This window comes from Porites lutea, chromosome 8, assembly GCF_958299795.1.
Source record: "Porites lutea chromosome 8, jaPorLute2.1, whole genome shotgun sequence".
In the NCBI taxonomy this organism is placed as follows: domain Eukaryota; kingdom Metazoa; phylum Cnidaria; class Anthozoa; order Scleractinia; family Poritidae; genus Porites; species Porites lutea.
The window spans coordinates 18,046,275-18,068,663 of NC_133208.1; the positions used below are offsets into that span (position 1 = coordinate 18,046,275).

The 22,389-nt window shown below is 38.3% G+C and overlaps 1 protein-coding gene and 1 long non-coding RNA gene across 2 annotated transcripts in view; both read left to right on the plus strand.

Moving 5' to 3' along the window:
• The window catches only part of LOC140945862 (uncharacterized), a 59,429-nt gene that overhangs the window by 13,137 nt on the left and 23,903 nt on the right, over positions 1–22,389 (plus strand). The gene's annotated exons all lie outside the window — the stretch shown is intronic.
• LOC140946603 (stimulated by retinoic acid gene 6 protein-like) lies at positions 1,929–22,303 on the plus strand. Its single transcript, XM_073395723.1, has 14 exons — positions 1,929–1,935; positions 2,654–2,774; positions 4,330–4,378; positions 5,579–5,743; positions 5,907–5,992; positions 6,908–6,969; positions 7,665–7,726; positions 9,189–9,279; positions 15,335–15,410; positions 18,337–18,412; positions 19,386–19,434; positions 19,538–19,612; positions 21,274–21,385; positions 22,144–22,303. The coding sequence occupies exons 1-14, from the start codon at positions 1,929–1,931 to the stop codon at positions 22,301–22,303; spliced, it is 1,191 nt and encodes a 396-aa protein (XP_073251824.1).

Here is a 22,389-nt window from a genome sequence, read left to right on the forward strand (position 1 = left end):
GTGTGTGCTCACCTAGCTTCATTTAAAGCCCAGTAGCAGAATTTTGGATACAATATATTGAACAAGGGGCGAGATTAGGAGTAAATGAGTCAGGTCATACGATATCCAAACACCGAAAGGAATTAAGGTTGCCACTGACCTGAGGCCAGTATCTGCATATCGGATGAAAAACTTTTTCAAGTGTTGATATAGCCTATCAGATAATTAAGAACTTTAAGATTAACTCATGTCATGGTGAGATCAACATTTTTTGGTAACAAAGCTAAGTTGAAATTTAAACTAAGTTGTATTCTCGGTCGTCTTTTCGTATCACGTGATGTAGGGTAATCCGGATTCCGGAATCAGATAAATTTTTGTTTGTGAAATCTGGAATCCTGGGCTTCGGAATCTGGAATTCAGTTCAAGGAATCTGGGATCGCGCTAACAATTGGAAACCGAAATCCAAGATCCACTGACATGGTATCGGGAATCCACAGCGTGGAAGTCAGAATCTAAGACTGTCTTGGATTACCTTGGAACACTGCCCGCCTACCCCTCCCCTAAGCCAACATTAACACTTACTTCTCACTTAGGGCAAAATGTTGGCTTAGGGAAGGGGTAGGTGGGCAGTTTCCCCGGAAACCTATAATGATTCATGGGTCGATTTCGTATACTTGGAACTCTAAACAACCGAATGTTTCCAAATACGGGAGAAGTGTCTATCGATTTCTCTTTGCATTAGAAGCGTGTTTGGTTGACTTGGAGCGGTACTAAAAACTATTTACATCTGCTGTCTAAGGCGAACCTTGGTCGTCTCGAAAGTTTAGGTGGAACTTTCGCCTCATCCGAAACGTTGTTAGCCACTCACATGAGTCCAGTCGAAAGATGGAGGACACGGAGTAGCCTTACTTTGGCGAGACAATTCTAGGGCACACGTGATGGTTATAAAGACTAAGCCTGCGAATTTAAGCCAATCAGAAACGGAGTATTATTTTGCTCCGGAATAATAGTTTTTTATGGGACTTTAAAATCACCTGAGAGTATAGAGGTGTGTAAGTTAATTTAAATGTATACTTTAAATAATAAGTAGATTAAATTGAAAATTTGCGCAAACGTTGCTCGTTTTATTAATTAAAAACAAAGCAGATTCAAACACTGAAAAAAGGTACCTTATCCCTCTCCAGGTGTATACCAGCCAGTGATCAAAAAAGTTACCTATGGGGATGTTTCGGCCTAGCTGTGAGTAATGGCTCGATATTATTCCACTGCTTTTGGTTTTATTTAACGTCAGCAATAACAGGTTAACTTTATTGTGCCCAAGTAAAGTTTTCAGTATTATCTGAAGGCTCGCTTTGTCCTCCTCAACAGCTTGCCATTATTGTGGTTCTGTCTTGTCTCAAACGAAGAAACAAATTAAAACTTGAATACTGCCATGGTTATCCCGGGCTCATGATGTAAGTATTACCTTTTTTACAGTTGTATTCTTTGCACAGTTATTAGAAGACATTGTAAAATATTTTCTTTTTTCTTTTTTTGTTTTCAGACCAGTGAACTTTTTACACAGTTTTAGTTACAGCAACAGGTTTACTATTGCGGCCACCTTTGGAGCCACGGCCAGTTCATGCCTAGGACTTTTCTTCTTTTCCGCCACTGGCGAATTAACCCCCTCGGGTGTTTCTGTTTGGTTTAAGGGTGAGAAAATGCTATCATTCATTCAAAATATTTCCTACTTTAAAACATGCTTATCTCTATCTATGTAGAGTTCCCTTCCTCATAACATTTGCCTTTTTCTCGGTGGTTTAGGATACCATTGGCTTTTAGGCGGTAGTTCGGATTTTTCGTCTTCGCAGAACAAGTCAAGGGTTAAGAGTCATGTAGCAGCTGCTCGGAAGAGAAGTCACCAATAGTGCGTTTCCCTGACCCCAAACAATACTAAAACAATTGGAAGAATGACATGTCAGTGTTTCCTGCAGAGAGACCCTCCGAGCAGCTCCTACAATACCTTTGTCAAACCCTCCGTTGTTTTCTCCGGCTCTGAACTGCCAAAGCAGCTGAGCGACCGCGCCGCCGTCTGTCTTTTTTTCTGTCAATAAGTAAAATCTAAGTCACTTCTATTGATGTCGGCAGACATCTTCCAAATTTGGTCAATGCTAGTTGGTTATGAAGAATAAGCCGGGAGATTAAACTAAAAGCCAATCAGAAAGGGTGAAATAGTTTGAATAAATAACTGTCAACTACAACCTCGGACAGAACGTGTTGAGACACACCACAAAAATAACTATTTTTTCCAGTCATCCTGGCAAAGAAAAATGGATACCGTCACCAAATAAATGCCTGTTTTGCCCCCCCCCCCCCCCCCTTATCCGATCCCCTTATCCGATATTGCTTAGGATAACACGAGAATTTGACCAAAACAACATTGATAGGGGGTGGGAGGTGGCTTATTCTTTCCTTTTTAGGGGAGATGGCATTATGGCGCAATAGTTAGAAAATAGATGGACCCGTGTGAACAATTTTGTGCGAGGTTGTATCTTTCATTTCCTTCCGTCAATTCATGATATACCAGAGTCATTATTCAGACTCCATTTTAGATAATATCGATTTTATTTTGAATTTATTTAATTCATTCGTAGGGTACGTTCATGTGAAGTTTAATTTTTGCAATTTCTTTCAGTTTTTGTAAAAATATTAAGTGTTCTTTTGTATGGAGTACTGTTCTACCCATTCTTTGCTTGCCTCACAACCGAATACAAGTTGGTTGGATCAACTCTTGGATTTCTTTATGCTGCTATAAGGTTAGACAATGCCTCGTGAAATAACAATATGGTTGTAAATGAATCCTAACTGATTATCGACTAGTGTCTACTATATGGTCCTTATTACTTGCTGTAGATGGAAGAGTGTTGCGTGTCGACACGTGCAATTCGTTTGAACTGCTGTTTGCTGCTTCATCTTGATTTTTCTTTGAATTCAAAGTTAAAAAAATATATGTTGGGAAAATTTGTCCTCGATTCAACCGGTTAATTATCCTAGAGCTGGGATATACTAGTGGGACGTTGATTCAGCTGTTCGAATGGTTCTCTAAGAGTGTGAAAAGTATCTCAAGGTTTATGGAAAAGGCCTGGCCATCAATGATACTTTCAGAGTACCCTTGCAGCGCTTTTTCTGGCCTCATTGGAAGTTCAAGTGGTGCTAATTTCGGCGTTCATAAGTCACCAAAAGATAGAACTCTCATTCGATATAGCCTTTGATGAGATCTGCAAGTTAATTGAAAGAGACTGAATATGATATCGTGAAGAGTTTTTCAGATCGAGGAGGCTGGTGGGGCTGCGTAGAAAACAGCCTCCTAGTTCCGCATATTTATATATCATAGGAAAGCTGAATTCAGTAAGTGTTTTCAATTCAAAATATTTCTAAGTTCCTAACATCACAACCCAGTGGTAAGTATCTTCAAAACACTTGCCTGTTTCCTCGGGAAGCAAGGTTTCAGACCCAAAAAATGCATTTAATATCCATCGCCGGAGCAATGTTTTCGTTCATTTTCAGTCAGTAATTCGACTATTTTCGTCTTGGCATAGCTATGAATAGCCTACGGCACAGAATTAATCTAACCCCGTCGAGATCCTTGTTCTGGACACCCAACTGACTCAACGACTCACCAGAAGTTAGTATCCAACTTTTAACCGGCCAAAAATGGCACGTACTCAAATCCTGGCACACAGCTGGGGGGCCAAGAACAAGGATATCGGCGCTGGCTCGCAGACGGAATTAGCCAGAGGTTCTGTTTCGTCTGTGGTGCAGATACATAAACAATAAACCTACCACCACCGTGCTGCTGTCTTGAGTGACGTTAATGATTGTATATTGGCAGTAAAATCCATTAATTTCAGAGTGACTTACGTCATCAATGATTCCTTATTACCTAATTACCCTCATGACGAATGGGAATAGACATGAAAATGTGATGTTCAAAATGTTGCTACCTTTCTATGCTTTCTACTATTCTATCGGTGTCTCCACAAGTCATGTCACTTATGACGTAATATATCGTAACAAACGGTTTTTGGATTTTTATAAGATGGCGTAAAGTGTAAAACAAAAGAGTAACATCGACTTCGCGCGTGATCCTTTTGCTAAAGTAATAGTGATAAAGGGAAAAACAAACGAATTAAAACACACTTATCTCTGGGGTAGGAGCCTAAGCTAGCTTAAGCTAACCATAGAGCCTTCGTTAACCAACCTTTGCATTTTTAGATCAGATTCATGAAATTCTTTTCAAGGACCTTTTCTATATTACATACACTCCATGTTATCCTTCCACATTTAACTTATTTTTTTGTGTGTTTTTAGGTTCTCCTTCACTGTTGCGATACATTTCCAGTGTGAGAGTTATTACAAAGTAAGAAAGTATATTGAGTCTAATACTACTTACTGCTAGTCTTTTTTCAGGAGAAGAACTCGTGTTATTACGCTTGTCCCTTTTGTAATTTATAGATTTAGCCAGGGCTAAAAGCGAGGCTCCATTAATAAATTTATAATTTAAATCAAACAATAAACTTGTATTCCACAATTCAGTTAACTTTGAAGCCATTCATGTGACTTTTGAGGGAAAGGCTAAGTGATTTTGGAGAAAAAATAATTTGCAAACAGCCAAAGAGTGAACCAAATCTTACATCGAGTTGATAGCCTCATATGTACACCTAAAAACTGACAATCGTCTTCGATCACATTTAAAAGCTATAATGGCTCTTGATCACAGTAGATTAATTAGGTCTGGAAAAAAAATCAGGCCGAATTTTTTTGCGTTCGACAAGTTTACTCATGGTTTACTTACAAAATCTTGCCAACAAATCTGGGTGCGTGTAAACCAACCTTTTATACCATTTATACATCACATCTGAGGTGAAACAGTATTATGAGGCACTGTTTTTATCATACAGACCTCGGACAGAAAGCAGTATTTCACAATTTTGCACACTCATTCAATATTCAGGACGATGGAAGTATGCGTGGGCTTTTAGCTAAACCCTTAAAAGAAATTCCAAAATCACCTGATACGGCCAGCCGGTTCTCACTTTGCAGTGCGAGATGTGGTCGAGAGTTTAAATGAAAATTAATAGAGTTACGCTCGAACATAATAAAACATTTATTACGTATTTTTTGATTGAATGGTTTAATCGATGTTTAATCTTCAAAAGCCTTTGATAAGAGCGGCATTTTGAGTACTCCTGCAAGCAATGTTCACTGAACGACTGAAAACAAACGGCACAGCGATTAAAATTACAAGAGAGACTACTAACAATCAACAAAAGTGAATAGTGCAGGAAATTCACTGACTCGTTTTCATAAAGGTTTACATTTCAGAAATATACATTTCTTTTGTTTTTTTTTCCGGGAAACAAGAGAAAAAACAAAAGATATATATATTTCCTATACGTCACCCATTTTGAAAGCGAGTGTATATATACATATAATTTATATATATCTTGCCCGCCCAGGGATTCGCATCATCATTTGTAGCCGTTTGATCGCAACGTCGCGCAATTTCATTTTAACAAGGATCTTGTGAAATATATTTATATTGTTCAATTCATTTTAGGGTGAAATCAGGAATAGGCTTTTTATTGGGTTCCTCGGCCAACTCCCAACCATCTTGTGTCTGTTGTTCATCACTCTACGATTTGCTGTGTTGCTCATCCTGGAAGTCCGAAGAAAATGGTTCTTGGCCATAAATGGCGACCAAGCGGTTATGTTACTTTACGAGGTACACTTTTATATTGAAGCAAATTCTCATGCCTATTAGAATCGCTCCACTAATAGCCTTAAAAAAACCTTGTATTGTATTAACTTTTATATTTCATAACCGTCAAGTAAAGTCAAAAATTTATTGATTTATTAATCTCGTGTGTTCTAACGGAATCTTGCAGAGGGCCGTTGAAACCAGTAAGACGTGTTTGGCTGCGGGGCCTGTAGTAAAACATGTCAAGCAGATACTCAATCCAAGATTAAACAGGTGCGAATTTATGTGGCCCACACCAGTACTTTTGTAGGGACATCTTATCAGTTTGATCTTTATTTTACCCATTAATAATACACACAAACAATTACTTAATTCTGATTGGCTGAAGGAGTGTAGTTCTCCTGTAACTGACAAGTGCAAATTTGCAATACTAATACAAATTACATGTGGGTTTCAAAAAGAAACCCATGAGAGCCAATCAAATTAGAGCTGTTTCATAGCAACAAAATTTAAGATTAGACCAAGGAAAATGGTCATTGTTTTCATCAAACAACGATTTGGTTTTGTAGGTAAAACCACAATATAATATTTTTGAACGGTTTCGCTTAAAGCCCACGATTGATCGTCCTGAATATTGACTGAGTGCAATTTGTCTTGAAAAATTGTGAAATACCGCATTCTGTCCGAGGTCTGTATGATAAATAGTACTGTTTCACCTCATATGTGATGTATAAAAATTATAAAAGGTTGGTTTAAACACCCCCAGATTTGTTGGCAAGAATTTGTAAAGTAAACCTGGTGAACGCAAAAAAATTCGGCGTGATTTGTTTTCCAAGAATTTGTTATCGAGGCCTAATCTACTGTGATCTTGAATGTGATCGAAGATGTTTCCCATCTTTTGGGTGTACATATAAGGTTATCAATTCGATGTAAGATGTTTCACTCTAAATAACTTAGCCTTTCCCTCAAAAGTCACATGAATGTGCCCTTAAGTTAACTGATTCGTGGATTAAAAGTTTATTGTTTGATTTAAATTATAAATTTATTAATTGGAGCTTCGCTTTTAGCCCTGGCTAAATCATATATTAATAAAGTGGTAATTGAACTTCGTGTCTATTCCCAATTGCACTCGAAATCTTGTGATTACCTATACATATATATTTTGTTGTTTGTTTGTTTGTTTTAAAGGAATGCAGCCAACACGAAGTGGTATATTAAGCTTCTGCACTACATTTACAAGCCGAGAGAAGGTTTGTTAAATTAGCGTCATTGTTTAAATTGCTATCTATAATATTATGTGGCTGCAGTCCGACTCTTAACCCTCTATACTTTGAAGCCCGTTGTTTCCTCTCAGTGCTTTCCTACGAGCCTTTCCAACCGTTTGTTATGGTTCTTCTTTTCTTTCGTTTTTGCATTGATGGTTTCTTGTATCTTTATTTCTATCAATGGTTGGTACCTTCAGCTACACGTTAGGGACGCAAAATTCCAGACATTGTTGGCCCAGTTTGATGGGAGTCACGTTTTGGGTCTGTTTGTACGTAGCTAAAAGTTCGATCGGTTTCGATTTTTGTGCAACAACTCCCAACAACACGCAACAACATGCAACAGGGTGTACAAACGGACGCAACATATAACATCCAACAATGTTGGGAGTTGTTGGCCAACAACGTTGCGTCCGTTTACACGGGGCTTTATCGACTACCATATGCAAATGACTTATAATTTCTTCTCCCCTTGACAACTATAACTCAGGTGACTGAAATATAACATCCTTTTACTGACAGGCCTTGATGCTACAGTCCCTGAAATGTTATTGTGTGACGAAGTTATTAGAAATTGCAACAGCTTTTCGTTGTGTGTGTGTTTTTTTCTTCTTTGCATTTAAACTTGTATCAAATAGTGCCTTGCCTTGCCCTGCCTAATAGCATTCTTGATGGCTTTTCAGATTTCAAATTCTCGACCCAGCTAGTTTCAACTGTTGTAGTTGCTGCAATAACTGTCTTTCAGGTGCGTTTTTAATTTCTTGCTGCCGCTTCGATTAATGTATTCGATTTTCTCCAGTGTACTAGCGCAGCGTCCCGGAAATAGTGTGTGTGTGTTTTCTTTATTTCCTTCTTTCTTTGTCGAGGGGGGAGGGGGTGAGGGGGGTTCACTTTGGGAGAAGCACATGACGCACCAATGCAATATGACATAAGGGGCCGACCATTTAACTTTTGAGAGGGGAAGGGGGGTGGGTGATTTCTGGTCAGCAAGAATTTTTTTCCAGAAACCCGCTGGGAAGGATATCTTTTTCCCTATCTCAATTCTCTTCAGGATATTTTTCCCTTCTTATTTCTCTGAAGGATTTTTTTCCCTCAAAAAGGATCAGTCCAAGTTTTTGTAAAAATTCATTTACATTTACATCGTGGCTAATGCAGTAATAAACCTGATATAGAGCTGCAGAGCTGCAGAGCTGCAAAGCCTTAAAATTTAGTAAGCTGACAAAATCATTCTTGTATAGCTATGTTTTGGAAAGTCATTCTTTACACTCATATCATATGAAGTCATTATAATATTGTCCTATCATAAAGTGATGCACATCAAGCAAATTTGAAAATGTTTAGATTCTTAATTTAAAAAACAGCAAAAAGCAGTTCCGAAGTGCTTATGGTATGGTAAATGCTGCTAGAATCATCACTTACAATTTAAAAGTGGACCGAAATCTCCAGAACAGGTGTGAAAGCAGAATTGAAATCTATAGTGGATCATGGTTTGTATATGCATGAAAAAATTAGCTCTAATAATATTTGCTCAACCTTTTTTCAGTTCACCTCTAAATCGAGTACCTCATAGTTGAACATAAAACAAAGTGATGGTGTTCCTTGTACTTTTTGCTGTGAAAACTGGCCACTTTCTGGGCACTGATTCTCTTTCAGGCCACCGACTTTCTTCACCACAGGCTACCCGAAAATAACACTGATTTCTTGATTTGTCGATTGTAATACATTGCTTGTATGAAGCATTATAATTCTGCAGCACCACCAAATCCAGAGTTTAAAAGGGAACAAGGGAAGAGTGGTTCCAGTTTTGTTGGGATTTTGTAAACCTCTTAGTAACATTTTTTTTTTCTTTCTTAAAGCAGTGCAAGAATTTTTTTTAAAATTTTATTCGTGCTGCTTGCAAAATTTCTCTTTCGACACGCGCTTGCAGGATTTTTTTTTCAAAATCAACCACCACCCTCAACCTTCCCCCCCCCCCCCCCCCCTTAACCCCCTCAAAATCAAAAGTTCAATGGTCGGCCCCTGGAGATTTTGTGGACATATTTTGGCAGTAGCAGTCACACATAACGCACTTTTAAATATGTTGCCAATCAGGCTACCAAGCCATGCATGCATATAGGATTTGAAGTTGCTGACAGAATGAAAAGTAATGAACATTATGAACAGCATAAAAAAAACGTAACAGTTGTTTTCATCCTACTTTTTTACAGCTCTTTGTAACAGAACTCTATGTCGCTGACGTTTTGAAAAAGGATTACCCAGATCCCTCTGTCAACAAGGATCTTTTGTTTGACCTACTTGGTAAGTGAACTATTTTCAATAAACCATGAAGGTTGTGACAAATTAAATGTGTTGCTATCGTTACAAGGTTTCAGACGAACGACGTTTATGAAAACCGAGTTCACGATTCTTCCCAATCTTGAGCCGCTTTCATCCCGGCAAAGCTAATGATAAGCCGTATTTCACAAATCTTTCGTGATTTATTATCATGCAAAGCTAACTTCATTATAAATGTTTTACTTTGTGTTTGAGGGCAATTTCCGAGTACAAGCCCCCGGGGGCTTATATTTGGAGAGCCTTATACATGGAGTGGCTTATTTTCGGAATTTTACGGTATTTTTCTAAAATCGTTTTTCTTGTTCACATGCATATGTTAAGCCGTTTCTGTTTGAAAACGAATAATTTTTTGTCCGTACTGCTGGTTTGTAGCTGAAGTCACGGAGGCCATGTTGGTGGACAATAGCTGAAGCGTTTCCGTCATACATACATAAATACATACATAAATACATACATAAATACATTTTTATTGTGTTTTGAGTTAAAAGTACAATTATAACATCCCCGCGGGTAGCAAAGCTAATCTAGGCGGGTCATGTTTACAGGAAATAAATACAATTTAACACAACTAAAAGTAACAAGAGAACTAAAGAAACTAAAATTGACATCAATGACTAGAGACTACTGATAAACTAATGGTATTACTAATAATGAATGACAACAGTTATGACAAGAGACTACTGATACACCAAACGATATTAATGATTACATACTAACTAAGAGGAAAATAAATTCAACTTAATTTTTTGAACGATTTCCGGGAGATCAATATAACAGTCTTTTGAAACTAGGATCTCAAAAAGTGTTTGTTTATTTTCCTCTTAAAGGCATTTTTTGAAAGTTTTCTTATAGATACAGGCATTTCATTCCATATTTTTGTTCCGATTCTAGAAAATAAATTAACTTGAATTGCGAGTCTGGAACTTTGTGTGTGAAAGTCATTAGAGGCAGAGGATCGAGTATTATAAGAATAAATATCTTGAAAGAGATCTTGAATGTTTCCAGGAGCATTACTGTGTCTTATTTCAAACATAAGGTTAGCTAAAAGCTCATAATACAAAGGTTTTAACGGTAAAACACCGGCGTCAATAAATAATGGAATTGCATGCTGATTTCGCTCAGAAAAATAGATAAAGCGAAAAGTTCGCTTTTAAACTTGAGAAGCTTTTCAAGGTTCGATTTATATGCTTGGCCCCAGGCCATCAAACCATAAGTTAAATAAGGAGCAACAAGGGATCAAGAAATAGTTCAAAGAGTATGTTTTGGCAGAAAATGCCGTAGTGTACAGATCAATCCTACAGTTCGGCTGATTTTAATAGCTACAAGGTCAATATGATATTTCCAAGAAAGACTCTTGTCAATTATTATACCTAGATATCTCACAAATTCTTCACATTCTAGAGCCATATTCTTATTTTGATCATTGTCCAGTATCATTATATCAGGGTGACAGGTAGTGACCCCTTGCGAAATAACTTTTGGAATTCCTAGGAATTCCTAGGATTATCCAAGGAATTCCTAGGAAAAAAATCCTAGGAATTCCTAGGAATCGTAGGTGTGAATTTTCACGGTAAATTCGGACTTGGAATTCCTAGGAATTCCTAGGAATTCCCAGTTTAAAAAGTTCTGGTTCTAAATTCCTAGAAATTCCCGGAAATTCCAAATGGAAATGAAACTAGACTTGGAATTCCTAGGAATTCCTAGGAATTCCAACCTACAAGATTTTAAAGCACAAAAAATTCTTAGAAATTCCCAGAAATTCCTAGTAATTCCTAGGAATTCTTAGGAATTCCTAGGAATTCTAGGAGTTTACAGGTTTAACATCATGTCATCAATCAACATCCAATGCCAGGATAGTAAAGTATATGCAAATTTAATGATTAATTACCAACTGGAGAAAGCATGGAAATTGCATTAAAACAAGTTTATGATAATAATGTTCAAAATCACATCTTATGGTACATGTTTTGTTTTTTAAAAAATTGAATAAAACAATTAAAGTCCTGAGATATAAATTGTTCTTGAGTCATTATTGAAAAATTGTGGGACACATTTGTAACTGGAATAATACAGCAAAAGTCTTGATTGAATTAATTTTACAGCGGGAACATATATGTAAAAAAAGGAAAAGCCAGGCCAACTTGCTTCCAGCAAGCTTATCTGCTAAGCCCTTATTAAGCCGCTCTTCTAATTCAGGTCTCAAACTGAGAACAAAATAATGAACTGGAAACTAAAATACTTGTAGTAGACTCGAACTCTAAAGGGAAACGAAAAATAGTTCGATTTTAAGTGGGGAATTGGAGTTATCGGGGTAAATTTCAGTGAAATCTTGATTAAGAGAAAGCAAATTTAGTTCGACTTAGCGGGGAATTCGAGTTATCGGAGTTCGAGTTATCGAGATTCTACTGTATTAAATCCGCCAGAATCTGATCGAGTATTAGCTTATTCACGTAGAATTCCATCAACCATTTGCAACAACGACTACAGTTATGTCTCCAGTAAACAAAAAGGAACCAATTAATGGTTTTCCATGCCATCTTGAAGTTTCGTGTTCATATATCGGAACGATCTATAATTTCACTTTGATCTCCAGCTTCATTATTTGAGTACGTGGTTACCATCAGAAGACAGATTACGAAGCAGGAACGTACCTTTACCTTTCACAATCCAGCTGACTTATCGTTCTCGGACATGACTGGAAGCACGTTTCATGTGTCAACAACAAAATAAATGAACAATCCGCGTTTAAACTAACGTTAATTTCGGATGCAAAATACTTGTGCTCTTGCTAATGAAAGTACGCGTGAATTTGAATTCACCAAACGGAACTCACGCACGTGATGACGCAATTCACTTAGTGGGGAGACTGGTAACCAGTATAGCTCAAACATGGCGGATGATTTTGCTCGATGATGAGCAAGTTGAAAAAAGCGGTCGTTTTCGGAGCTAAATAAAATATTCCAACGCTTTTGAGGTATAAGCAGCGAGAGGAAAATTTCGTATTGTTTTTTCAAGAAGCGATGACCTTTTATTAGGCAAAGCCGCGATGAAAAACGTGTTGTGGACATGTTTGGAAAGCTCAGGTACGAGAAGTCGACTTTGAATAAGCTTTCAGTATCGTGCTTATTGTTGATAATTTTTTTTAAAGATTTAAGTCGCAATAAATGTTGTATATAGATGTCAAGAAATCCTTGTTGTTATAGGCAATTAAAGAAATGATTATTAAATTTTTTTACGCTTTTTATTACCTTTGAACAGTTATCGTTTTTCCTAAAAATTAAGCCAGTGTTTCCAAGTTAACAATGACTTGGAATTATTGAGAATTCCTAGGAATTCCCACAAATTCTGATTGGTGTTTTAGCAATTTCCAATAATTCCCATAAGTTCCAAAGACAGTTTCCTTCAAACTTGGAATTATTGGGAATTCCTAGGAATTCCCAAAAATTCCCACTGGTTTTTTAACCCATTCCCAAGTATTCCCAAATATTCCAAGGTTTTTTATCTTTGCTCATTTGCATGTCTTGGAATAAATTGGAATTCCTAGGAATTCCTAGGAAATCCTAGGAATTCCCAGAACTCTGGGAATTCATTTCGCAAGAGACGTTTTCTCTGAGCCGGTCTAAAAGTGACAAAATTAGTCTTTTTAATATTCAAGGTTAATTTATTTGCCGTTAACCAATCGAGCAACTTGCAGAGTTCTTGAATTACAATCGACTCAAGGGACTTGAGATTTTTGTCAGCATATACGGCAGTCGCGTCGTCAGCAAATAAAAAGAAATTAATTTTGTCGGAGGATTCTTGGGTGTCGTTGACATAGATTAGGAAGAGAATAGGCCTAGGACCGAGCCTAGCGGCACACCGCAAGTGGTATTTTTTCTTTTAGATATAAAGAAACCAATTTGCGTCGTTGGAGTTCGACCTTCCAAGTAAGATGAGAAACACTTATTTGTAACACCACGAAAACCATAGTGATCTAACTTGTGTGAAAGAATTTTATGATCGACTGTATCAAAAGCCTTTTCCGTCTGCTGGGAACTAAAACTTATTTTTTTCATGCATTCTGCTAAAAATTTGTATTGTTTTGTCGTGCAACATGGCCACCTTGACACGTGATTTCAAACCAGTGGAAGTGGCCTTCAATCACCGTAAAATAATCTCTCTTCTCCGAAATGAGTGCAAGCGTTACACCTTGACCTAACCCAGAACCTCCGAGGTCTTGTTTATAGATCTCTGTTCGGTAATCCTTGTTTTCACAAATCTCCGCGTGTAGAGCGAAAGACTGTACCAACTGCGGAAAGTCCGTAGCATATAACAATTAAAATGTAAGCATTTGACCTTTCTGAAATTTTTAGCTTCCCCATATACGTGTATAAAAGTGAGATAAACAGGAGAAAGCTTTGTTTGATATGGTACGAGGCACCCAAGGTTTCTGTAGGTAATGAAGGCCTGAAACTGAGGCTAAAATATATCGAAAATAGTAAAAGAGGCGAATTTGTAACTGATAACGTCATAATGTCTTCTTAGCGGTACTTAATTACTGTCAATCTGTCAAGCTGATGAAGTACTACAAAGCTGTCCAGTCTCATCGCAAAAAGTGGGGACACTTTTTGAGTTCTATCAAGATTCTCTCTTGGAAATACTAAACAAAGGTCAATAAGACTTACTTTGCAGTTAGTTGCTGTTGTCCTTAATGCTCAAACAAATTTTCGTGATAATTTGCTCAAATTCACCCTCCATACAATTTAATACACAACGTAGGAGCCCATAGGCTCCTTACACAAGGTAGGAAGCACGAGATGGCATCTCGGCCGCTATGCTCCCTTTCCTAGACAACTTTTTCTCCGAAATTCAAACTCTAACGGTAAATAAACATGCTAGATCGTAGAAATAGGATAGCATCAGATATAGAAACCAATGAAGCTTTCCCAGCTAGAAAAACGAATCTATTAGACTTTGACAAACACGAAGCATATAATCCATGAAGGCCGAAAGTCGTCGCACCGGAGTGGCAGGGCCAGATCAACGCGCGGCCAAGCAAATGAGTCCTGGGCACTGTACAAATCAAATCCATCTCGGGCTGTGTCCTGGGGTGACCTTTCTACATAGCTTTCCTTTCTACATAGCTTGTCCAAAGTTAGCCTCCCCTGCTGGAGATACATTTGCTTGTGGGCCGTTGGAGTTTGATTTTCGTGGAAAAAATTGTGTTGGAAAGGGAGCATAGAGGCCGAGATGCCATCGCGTGCCTTCCACGTGTATTATATTGTATGGAGGGTGAATTTGAGCAAATTATCACGCAAATTCGTTTGAGCATTAAGGACAACAATAACTAACTGCAGAGTACAAACATTAACCACAAAGGACTGCAAAGGACCGCAAACGAATATGACGAAGAACGCAGGATCTATAAAGACCTGATAAGCAAAAATAATAATGTAGACGTATTAAATTCTGCAAGTAGAATACTGCAATGCTGATTGTACTACTGCAGAGTGACCTTTTTTAGTATTACCTGCAAATTTTAGGATCGTATTTTTACCCTATACAAACACTGTCATTCTACTGGATTCGTACTGTGGTACCAGTCACAGAGCCTGGGTTACCTGTAATTAACCATACAAGTATTTTCATGTCATCATTTTCCAAAATCTCCTTTTACCATCTTTCCACAAGATTTTGGGGATTTCAAACTTCCAATATAGGAGAGCATTTAAAAAGAAGCGCTTTTTATGGTCGCTTTTATCGGATACGGGTGGACGAAAGGCTATTCCGGAAGGAAAATTATTCGTTTTCAAACAACGGGTAGATGGGGCCCTAAATCGTGAACATGTCAATATGAGCCCAGTGTCGGTGAAAACATAAATAAACTCCGAAATTACACGTAAGTAAAATGAAGTCTGTGTTGCGATAGGAGATTGTCGTCACGTGCGTGAGCAAACCTCTACTTGAGCCCTGCAAGCAAAGTTTTACAATTTTAGCTAGTACATTACAGGCCTTAATTTAGAGATGTATCTATTTCTAGAAACTTGGCAAGGAGCTTTCGTTTTGTCAGCGATGATAAGTGCCATAATGCTGCTGCATTTTATGAAGAGCCATCGGTGAGGACAAGATTATAAGTTGTACGAATGCAGATTGGGGGGCAGATTGTCCATAAAGACGACGCGCACAGAGCAGGTTGGGGTTGGGTTTGGGGAGGGGGGTGGGGTAGGGAGGATTGAGTGGTGCAGCACCAGAAATTAGTCTGGACTGGGTTAGGGTTTTAACCATAAATGTGACAAAATACAGTCGAAGCTCTCCTTTCGACCACTCTCGTAAGCGACCATCTCTAGTTACGAGCACCTTTGCAAAAAAACTGTTTGAACTGTGACTTATACTTTGTAATGAAAAGCACTGAACCGTAAGCTACCGCGACCACTTTTGAGATTACCCAACTGGACTTTTCCTTTGTTTTCAAGCTCTACTTGTAAGCGACCACGAACTGTGAGTTTATTGAACGGCTTCAAAATCTTCTGATGTAGACTGACATTCTTGCAATAATATTTATACCTGGATTTTTGAAAACCGGGTTAGCAAAAATATCAACTCATTCTACTACTTGGTAATTTAAAACAACAAAATTCATTCAAAGGCCGATTAAAAGCCTTTATCTGACGCGGGGCAGTAAGTTAATGGTCCCTAGAAGCATTCCAACGAGTACAAATTTAAAATGACGCAAATTTTAGAACATTTATTCAGTAAACTGACTTCCCAAAGTTTCAAACCGGTGTCATTTCAGTCTAGAAATTTTTAAGTTGAGAGTGAACTGCAACGAAAAAGTGCGTGGTTAAGGCTTACATAACAACTTAAATAGTCAGCAAAACACTACTTTTTTCGCGGTCCGATGAACAACAGGATTCCGCATGGAATAGACAACAAACTGAATGAATCACAGTGCACAAATTATCACCTTCTTATCTGCAAAAACCGGCCCATGGTGCAATGCCGTTAGAGCCCGCTGAAACTAGACCTAGATCCAATTTTTCTGAGTCGAGAGTTGCTTTTCCAAGGTACAATCAGCTAAGCTAAACACCGACGAAACAATATTAATGGCTGGCACAGAATATTTTGGCGAAACCGCAGTTCAACCACGCGATCACACACCTGTCGACACCATGCGGAAACCACACAATCACACACTTTCGCGGCACTGATAAGACTATCCACAACCACGCATAATCTTCTCACGTTTAACATAAGCGAAATATCATCGAATAACTCGGAAAAACTCAGCCTATTGCCAGATAAACACCTCTGGACTTTTCTCTTACACTCGTCCTATTCAAGTTCCCGGATGTAGAGTCACACGGTCGGCGGATCACCTTAGCCTTGTTTTCACACCAGAGAAAAAAGTCTTGGCCCGGGTCAAAGTTTACTGGCAATTTTGCTCTCACCTAATTCATTTGACTCCTAAGAACCTGTTCCCGAGGCCAAAGACTTAGTGGTCACCTTAGCTGAAGCGAACAATATCGTCCCTTTTTTGTCTCAGCCCGGATTAGGGTGATTGATCCGTTCAGCCAAATGAAACGAGAATAATTATAATACGATATTGGACGATGCAGACTCTGCGAATCGTGATAACTTTGTCCCATCTCAGAGCTTTACATGATGCTCTCCGGGAAACTTTTCTCAAGGTGACCAATATATAAAACTAAACTGCTAAACGGCACCAAAACTAGCTTTAGGCGAGCGCTGATTTCAAATAACTCACTTGTGTTAAAGAAAGAATTGTGGGTAGGGAAAAAAAAATGGTGAGGGGGGGAGGGGGTAAGATAGTAATTCTGTCTACATCCACTTCTACACAAATCCCTAACCACAAAACGAGCAAAAAAAAAAGACGACATAAGCAAGCAACACAGTAAACACAAGTCAAGCTATTAGACAGTGGAAATTGAGAAAAATTACAAAGTGTTTGCTAACCCGGTTTTCATAACTCCAGGTAGATTAAGATTTGACGTTATTTTGATCTAAAAGGCTGAACGTTAAATTTAGCCGTGTCTATATCAGATATAAAGACACTCATTTAACTTTGATTTCTTTTGTTTTTCCTTTATGGATTATTTATGAGTTGTTGAAGCTCCTGTAAGAGACCACCCTCCATTGTTTTATCTTTCGGTCTCTTACGAGAGTTTATTCTTGTAAGTGACCAGCTCTAGTTACGACCACATCAGTTTTGAATTTCCTTAGTGGTCGCTTACGATTGCTTCGAGTGTATAAGGCTTTAAATTTCTGATAGTATTCGTTCCTAGTTCCAATTTGTGTGGGGCAGGGCTCGGTCTCTTTTCAAAGTGTAATGATTTTTTAGTACTGAGCGTGATCTCTTTATTATACCACCGGGGTAGGGCGTATTTTTTAAGGGGGGGAAGCCAGGGGGAGTTAATTGGAGATGGGGTTTATTAGAGAGAGAGAACTTGTTTAAAACTGGTGAGGTAGCCTCTGGTAATTCATTTTATTTCAACAACGGTATCCCTAAAAATCTCGATCCAAGTGAAGAATTTTAAAATCCAGTTTGTGTTATCTGCAGATAATCATTAAATACAGTTGTCTTCAATAGATTGTTAAATGCAAAATCAACTCTTTGGAATAAGGGGATTTTTAAAGAGAAGGGTAAGAGGTTAACATTGCTAACGCAGCAACAAATGATCTTTAAAAAATGAGCGGCAATGCGGGATCAGGACCCCCTTCCAGATCTTGTTAGTCTGTTTGGTTGATCCAATCCCGCATCCCGAACTTCTAGTGTCATCTGTGTTCCAAATAACGTTTTCTTTCCCAATACCGCATCCCGCGCCAAGAATTTAGCGAATTCCGCTTCCTGAGTAGCGGTCAAATCCCGTTTACAGTCAAAAAATGTTGCGTTTTTTCCAATCCCGCACTGTATTTCAATCAAATCCCGGATCCCGAAAATACCCTTCCAGACCCTGGACCAACTGTTGTCAGGATCCCATATACTTAATTTGTACAGTAATCGCGTTTCTTTATTTACGCCAGGGATCATGTTCTACAGCTTTATAAAGGTCAAAGAAGGTTTGCCCAAGGAGTGTTTCCTTCTCCCCCTAAACTAGTGGTGAGTCCTTCAATTAGCTTAAGATAGCGCAGGTAGACTGAGGACTTTTTAAGCCACAGGCTACAATTTGTACCAACACCTCTAATAGTTCTTGCAAATGTATTTTGCTTGTCTTTTTCCAAAAATTGTTTATTTCACAAGACCGAATGGTCTGTGGGTGATCGTAAGTGACTGTCACGTTTGTCTTCTTAATCTTGCATTCACAAAAGTCAGGCTATTTTCTGATGGCCAATAGACGTGATCTTTAAATTGAGAGGGTGCCAATACATAATATACTTTCAAGTCATAAAACAACGTTTTTCACTTCTGACTTGATGCAGGAACTTCGCGTTATATTCTCATCCAGGGTTCTCACAGTCGTGAAAAGTCCTCGAATTCCTTTTTGCCTTGAAAAGTCTGTAAATTTCTGTGGAAGTCCTTGAAAATTCCTTTAATTTTGTTCAACTCTGTATGTAGTGGCCTGACAAGTGTTTTATAACACTTTCTGGTTGTCCAAGGTAAGACAGAACACAAATAGTAGCTCAGAAACCGGTTAAAGATGATTGACATAAAGCGTTCTTTTGTTTTATGCATTAATTAACTGTCAATTTAAGAGAAAAAAGTGCGCTGAAAATCAGTTCTGTAAAATTACATTCCTGGTAGGTGGTCCTTGCATTGAAAATTAAACTTGTCCTTGAAAAGACCTTAAAAAGTCGTTATAAAATGGTAAACCCTGTGTCATCCATGAAGCCGATTAACACTTTTTCTATAACACAAATAAATTAGTTTGTCGGACCGTCGTTTTCGGATAAAATGAACCTACAATTGTAGTTGCATGGCCTGACTCTCCACGAGTCTTCCAAAGCGCATGTCTAAAAAAGACACCAATAAAACCAATCAGTATTCATAAACTTTGTGTGACCGACTTCCTTTAGGGGTGCTCATAATTGCTTTCGTTTGTTTATTGTATTGTTTTTTTTTTTTTTAATTTCAGTTAGGGAGTCTTCGGTTCTCAGGATATCAAATTGCCTATATAATTTATGGTAGGAGTTATATAACTTTAGTAAGCTTAGTATCATCTAGTATTGAATAAATCAGCTCTAATCCATTGACCTGTTCATTTTTTCACTTCCATAATTGTTTAAGTTCAAAGTGAAAGAAAAAAACTGATCGCATATGGTGGAACTGCTGATCAGAAGGTTTCATCCCGTAGAGTAGAAGGTGCAGTTAAAGTGGCCCATATTTTTTTAGAACTATGCTTGGAGAGAAAATTGCGTCTCGACACGCATTTCATTAAAATGCGAGTCGCTAACACCCTTTTTTGTTATAAGCACTTAACGATAAGATAAGAGTGTGTTAAGCAGGCTTTATGTTCTTAGTATTCTCAATTCTTGGAGAAAATGTTAGGACATTTTGGTACTAATGTCTAAATTGTATTCTAGTACAGAGGAAGGATAGGAATATGTCAATTACTGGCACATCGGCCACCAAGCACATTGGCTCAGTTCACTTTTATTCACAGATCAGAGAAAATCAGCTCAACTCGTGATTTTGGTCTGTTGGTCACTTTATGTATCTCCTTTCGCATGATTTGCAGTCAACAGTGATTTTAAATCAATGACGCTTTGAAAGAAAAAAAAAACGAACAACGCCTTAAGCAACACGGTAACAAAGTAGTGCAAATTATACTCGCACAACATTCACGAATACGACTTGTCAACTCGCTTTTGTGAGCTGTGTATTTCGCAAAAGGAAGCTGAAGAGAAGGCACGTGTTGAGCCATCGTTGCAATGGTCAGCTGTGTTGCTGATCCACACGAAAGCGAGGCAAAGTGTGCCACTAACAAATGTCGAGAATCAAACTGGTATCTGAATGAAACAGATAACAGAAAACAAGCTAGACCGTCGTTAGCCAACGAAAAGGAATTACACCTGCTTATTTAAAGACATTTTCTATGGGTTCGGGATGGTGGTGAAGAATAGCCAGTCAAAGAATTCAAAGGCTTATTTTTTACTTGAACCTTAAATATGTAGTCACTTTATCTGAACTCAAACCACATTTATACAGTCAACTTACCACATTTTGATTTTGATTTAAGTTGCAATGAGTAATTATGCTGCAGAGCTGTATCATACTACAGACATTTACAAGTTTCACCGGTTCTTTTTCTTGTTCCTGCACAAGGCTCTTCTTAAACAATGGCTGCATGGGTGACTAGGAGTGTGTCCACTTAACCCTTTAAACCCTCAAATTAAAATAAATTCAATTCTCATTTGCTCTCTCTATACAGTTGTTTAAACAAAAAAAAGGGACAATATAAATTAACTTGTATGATCAAGTCCTTGATTCTCGGTACTACTGTTTTATCAAGCAAAGATTATTAGAAGAAGAAATTTAGTGCTACCACTCTTAGACCTAAGGGTTAAAAGGGTTTGAACAGCTTGTACTGTAACAAGATAGGAGCAGTAAGTCCGCCTTGCCATTTGGCTCAAAATCACATTTACTATATACTGAGCTACTTTGTATAGATGTGTATGTTGTCAGGTTAGATTAGAAAGTGCCCACATCGCCTTTGACTTGCCTTTTTCCACCACTATCCCGGGCCCCATAAAAGTTCTTTAATGAGCGTTGCGTGACGGGAGGCTAACCCTAACCCTAACATCCACAGGACTGATCGCTAGTATCAACTTATAATTAACAAAAGGTTATGAGGGTTATCCCGTTGAATAGAGTTTCGTTTTCCATAAAAATTTAGGCAAAATGTCATGTTTATGACTTACAGTCGCGAGTGTTCGTTAAATGTGGTATCTTGTGTGACAGGTTTCACTGTCTGTGTGATTTCTTTCTTCCTTTTTTTTTTTTTTTTTTTTTTTTTTTTTCAGGACATCTGTCGATGGGAATTGTTCTATGGCTTGTTGTATTTGTCCCTGCACTTTTTTTAAAGCATATAAAACCTGTCCGGGAATGGTGTTTAGAAAGAGCGGAATCAGTAATGTAAGTAAAATTTGTGGCTTGTTTAAGTTTGTTTGCTTCAGCTGCTGCTGCCGCGCCGCGCGTTTTTAAGGTTAAACACTACGAATGAAGCTTTTGGTGCTGCCTCGTTCCTAGTCGTCTCAAGAGTGAAAAACGGAAACGCTACTGCACGAGCCATCAAGGAGTATCGCGCATTGAACCATGGGAACGTTTAGCGTGGACGCAAAGGACGCTGGGAAGATATCAGGCGCGGAATTAAAATCCCAGTCGCTCTCGAATCTGTTAGAACGCGCCTGGGTACAATGCAGTTCTAGGTTTATACCTCACCGTGCGTGCCGTGCACTACAAGCGATCAGTACTTATGTTATCCAGGAGCCTCCTGTGTTATCCTAATTTTCTCCCTCAGGTGTAAGGCGATGCTGCTCCCTACTTTTTTCCCTGCATTTTAATTTTTTAGCTATTATACGTTGTCAAACCTCTTCTCCTCAGGAGCAACTTTCTAAATTCATTTAGCACCTGATTATTGACAAGTCTGGTCCAAATTGGTCTCTATGGTTACATTTAAGTGGCTATGACATCATAGGTGGCAGAAGGTCAAGCAATTTGGAAGGGAAGAATCGACTTTTTCTAAGTTTTTTGTTTTTGTTGTTGTTGTCGAAAAACCCTGACACACTGAAGACGAAGTTGAGGGAAACATCAGGGCTCGAGGGATATCTTCAAAAAACGTTGCTTTTAGCTTGAGGCTCCATTTTTTGGTTGTTGTTATTGTGTTCATTCAGGAAAGTAAAAACTGGCAGTCGGGTTTTCCTGCCTTCTCTCACGCCACCGTTCCACTATGTTGAACACGTGCTGTTGTATCTTGAGCTTGTTACAATTGCTGAATTGTATCAGAAACGAGATGCAATTAGATTCAGACAAGGCCACGTGACCACGAATTAACCAATGACAGTCCCTGTTTAGTCGAATAAAATTCTAAAGCTACGACTAGAATTATGTAGTCTAATACTGAACTTTTGGTGGTATAC